This window comes from Tupaia chinensis, unplaced genomic scaffold (genome assembly GCF_000334495.1).
Source record: "Tupaia chinensis unplaced genomic scaffold, TupChi_1.0 Scaffold000567_1, whole genome shotgun sequence".
NCBI classification, from domain to species: domain Eukaryota; kingdom Metazoa; phylum Chordata; class Mammalia; order Scandentia; family Tupaiidae; genus Tupaia; species Tupaia belangeri.
Genome location: NW_006160080.1, coordinates 2,879,634 through 2,884,203, shown reverse-complemented (window position 1 = coordinate 2,884,203; position 4,570 = coordinate 2,879,634). Strand labels below are relative to the sequence as shown.

The window sequence follows — 4,570 nt, the reverse complement described above, 5'->3', positions numbered from 1 at the left end:
GGTGACTCTGGACAAGTACTCTCATCTCTTGAAGTCCTGGTTCCCTGGTAATTGTACCTTCTTTAGATTAATTAGAGCTCCAAAAGTGTTTGGTTTTATTCGGTGACTGTGACTGCCACTGAAATGAACGCCACTCAGCCACTAAACGTTTCTCTGCCTCTAGGGCAGACGAAATATGTTTCCAAAAGTTTTCTTTCAAAATGTCAAATTGGGGAAAAGAATTAGTCAGAGTTAAACAATTTGAGGGGACAATGGTGCCAAAGTGACACCATCTGAGAAATCTTCTGCCTATGCTTCATGTTTCAGCTATTCACTTGTAAAAAAATTTTTTTTTTTTTTTTGCCAGAGATTGTGTGTGCTCCCTGGAGAGAACAGAAAGAGGGGGGGGGGAGAGAAAGAGATAGGAGAGAGAGAAAAGAAATGAGAAAACGTCCCCCAGGGGGAATGGTTACATTGCAATCCCTTTTCCTCCATTCTCCCCTCAGGTTTTTGGGCACATACATGCATGTACCTAGTGTGTTTCTCAAGCCACTGTGTCCGGGACTCAAACTGCACAGTGGGCCATGTGGGATCCAACCACCTTAACCACCAAATCATTGGTGTTTCTTGGCTTGTAGAAGCATCACTCCAATCTGCCCTCATCTTCCCACTGTGTTCTGCCTGAAAGCATGTCTATGTCCAGATTTCTCTTTTTTTTTGGAGAAGTTTATGCTATAGGGCACGTGCACTCACCAGAATGACAGAGAGAGACATAGAGACAGAAAGCGAGAAATCACCCCCCAGGGGGGATGGCCACGCCGCAATCCCTTCTCCTCCATTCTCCTCTCAGGATCTTCGCCACGCATGCACATGTGCCCGGCATGAGTTTAAGCCACCAGGTCTGGGACTCGAACCATGGTTGACTACATGGGAGTCCAGCAACATAGCCATTACACTAACTGCTGGTCCCAGATTCCTCCTTTTATAAAGATACCTGTCATATTGGATTAAGGGTTTGCCCTACTCCAGTTTGATATCATCTAACTAAATACACCTGTGATGACCCTCTTTCCCCAAAAAAGTCACATTCGGATTTAGGACTTCAACATCTGGATTTGAGAGGACACCCATAACACTCACCTTACGCAAAAATACACTTGAAGTTTCCCAGAGCACTCTAAACTCATCCTCTCCACCCTACTCCTGCGCAGGAGTGGAAGATGAGAAGGACAATGGTAGAAAACACAATGGTAGGGAGACCATAGGTTTTGGGGACTTTTTTCTTTTTAGAGTGTTTGTCTTAAGGTGCGTTCACTCTCTGGAGAGAGAGAGAGAGACAGTGAGAGGGAAAGTGAGAAATCACCCACGGGGGAGATGGTCACACCGCAATCCCTTCTCCTCCATTCTCCTCCTGGGATCTTGGCCATGCACGCACATACACTGGGTGTGATTTTCAAGCCACCAGATCCAGGACTCGGCCAGCGACATAACCACTATGCCAACTGCTGGCCTCGGCATAGGGTTTTTAAAGAGAATTTGCAAGCCTATCGTCTCTGCATCTCAGCTGTCTCAGCTGTGCTATGAAGGGACTCTGGGGAGCACTAGGTTGCTGATAACACTTCTAATTCAAGCATTTTCTAATTAATGGAAATAAAGTATTTCAATCTCACTGATGAAAGGGGGGTGAAGTTAAAAGTTCCAGGGCAGGAATTCTCACACTGAGATCCAGGACTTATGTTCTGGATTTTGAGATCCACGGCTCCCCACCAATCACATGCAAAATGTTGATTGATTGTGTGCATTCCTGTGCCTGTCTTAGGGGAGGGTCTGTATTTTCACCTGATTTCCAAAGAGGCCAGGGCTCCTAAGAGTTACAACCTCTCTCTTTGAAAGCCTAAAAGGGTGGAGGGCCAATAGGTGGCATGGGGGTTAAGGCACTGGAATCCCACATGGCTGATCGTGGTTCGAGTCCTGACCCTGGAGTCTTGCTTTCTCACTTTCCCTTTCTCTCTCTCATTGTCTCTTTCTCTAGTGAGTGGACGTGCCCTGTAGCAAATTTAAAAATAATAATAAATAAATAAAAATAAAAATACAAAAAGAAGAAAGCCTAAAAAGGCTTGCATTCAGCAAATAGCACCAGACGGTAAGCTTCCAGACACTCTTGCACCGACACTATAGTGGCAGAGGCCACCCATGATGGCCATAACTTTTCTTAGAAATGCACCTTTCAGGGGCCAGCAGAAGGTGTAGCAGGGGTACTTCTTTCCAGTAATGGTGTTCAGAGTCGTTTCTCTTCCCACCAGTATTGCTAAAAGTTGCAATTTTAAGTCTTCTATCAGCCACTAATTTAAGGCAACTATGCCTGGATTAAGTTGTTTTCCATTACTTTATTTAAGGGTTCTACTTTCACTCTTCAATAGACTTTATGTTTTTCTCATACAAGTCCTTCACTCATTAGTTCATCTAGTTCTGAAGGGTTACTCAGTGGCATCTGGGTCAGCCAACCATCTTCATAACGAGATTTGTTGACAAGTTCTGGATTTTCGGCAAGAGCTTCATTAATTTCAGTGACTTCTCCTGACAGAGGTGAAAGGAGTTCACTGGCAGCTTTCACACTTTCCAAAGCACCAAACTCATCCTGATTATTCAGTTTTGACCCAACTTCGGGCAAACTACAAGAAACAACATCTCCCAAAGCTTCCTGTGCAAAACTGCTGATTCCCACTGTTGCAGTACCATTTTCTGTTGTTAGCCACTCATGTTTCTCCGTGAGTTTAGGCACCGACAGCTGAGCTGGTCCCGAGTGCAGCGACCTATTGACGCCCGCCCTCAGCCTCCAGGGCTGAGATGGGAAGGGCATGGCGGGCAGGGCACAGCAGGCGTCAAGGCTGGATGCAGGCTGTAGGCCACTCGCAGCGCCATGGTCACAGGGGTGTGGCAGGTCGTGGCGCCCGGCATGATGACTTTCTAAGCTAATTACTATTAATTGCTATTTAAGAAGATTTTTATTGCTTTCAAAATATATATATATTTTAATAAAGGCAAACTCCTTCCATTGGTACTCATGATGGAATTCCTTCCCGTCCATTCCCAGTCATCAGCCCTGCAAAGATCCTTCCCTTTCCAGCTCTTGAACCTACCCAGTTAATTCCTCCACTTTTCAGCTACCCGCAAGTCCTCACTGTCCTGGAAAAGCCTTTTGCTTTTTTTTTTTTGGAGAGAGATTTTTGCTATAGGGCACGTGTACTCACCAGAGAGACAGAGAGATGGGAAGCAAGAAATCACATCCCAGGGGGATGACCACACTGCCATCCCTTCTCCTCCATTCTCCTCTCAGGATTTTGAGCACACATGCCCACACGCTGTGAGTTTTAAGCCACCAAGTCCTAGACTCCAACCATAGTCAACTACATGAGAGTCCAGCGACATAACCACTACGTCATTCGCTGGTCCCAGCCTTCACTTTTCCCTCTAGTTACCATGCCATTCTCTCTGTTCTTCACTGCTCTGCATCTTGAATATGTGATCAATATCCCCTGCTTTCAGTTGAAAATAGGGGGGCAAAGCAAGAGTGACACATGAAACCAGGGATTTTGCAAAATCGGATCCAACTCAATAAATGATAATTGCATCCATTGCTGAGCTAGGCTCCTGGGAAATAAATTGAATCAAATGTAGCAGGTTCAGTAATTGGCTCAAAGTCACAGATAGTAATTGAGCATAGATCGAAACCCAGGCTTGTGACTCCAGAATCTCCTTTGGGCAGAAATATCTGACAGCCAATGGAGGGTCAAAAAAAAAAAGTACTGTGGGGTTGCAAAGGAAGACAAACTGAATTTTGGGTCATTTCGAGATAGACGAGAAATGAAAAGACTGGAGACCAGTAATTGGTGTAATTGGTGTAATGGCTATGTCGCTGAACTCCCATGTAGTCGACTGTAGTTCGAGGTCCAGATCCGGTGGCTTAAACTCACACTGGGCGCGTGTGCGTGCGTGCCCAAGATCCCGAGAGGAGAATGGAGGAGAAGGGATTGCGGCGTGACCATCCCCCCTGGGGGGTGATTTCTCGCTTTCTGTCTCTCTGTCTCTCTGTCTTTCTGGCGAGCACATGCACCCTACAGCAAAAACCTCCCCAAAAAACAACAACAACAAAATAAAGAAATGAAAAACTGACACAATGACAGCTTCCTGAGAGAATTAAATACTGGTAAAGATTCCTGGGCATCGGTTACTGGCCAGACCTGGGAGAAAGTTAGGGATCATTAGAAACTATTCAGAATTCAGGACCAACAGTGACATACATAATGGTTAAGTTGCTGGAATTCCATGTAGTTGACCACAGTTTGAATTCCAGACCTGGTGGCTTAAAACTCACTGGGCGCTTGTGCATGCATCCCCAAAATCCTGAGAGGAGAATGGAGAAGAAGGGATTGGGGTGTGGCCATCCTCCTAGAGGGTGATTTCTCACTTTCTTTCTCTCTCTGTCTCTCTGGCAAGCGTATGTGCCCTATAGCCACACACACACACACACACACACACACAAACTCTAAAAAAAAAAAACAAACCAGAAACCATTTACATCTAGGATTCG

The 4,570-nt window shown here is 45.5% G+C and overlaps 1 protein-coding gene across 1 annotated transcript; it reads right to left on the bottom strand.

Annotated features, from left to right (window-relative positions):
• Positions 1-2,413: 2,413 nt before the first annotated feature.
• On the bottom strand, positions 2,414-2,839 carry LOC102501318 (glycine cleavage system H protein, mitochondrial). Its single transcript, XM_014591367.1, has one exon. The coding sequence runs from the start codon at positions 2,837-2,839 to the stop codon at positions 2,414-2,416; it is 426 nt and encodes a 141-aa protein (XP_014446853.1).
• Positions 2,840-4,570: the final 1,731 nt, after the last annotated feature.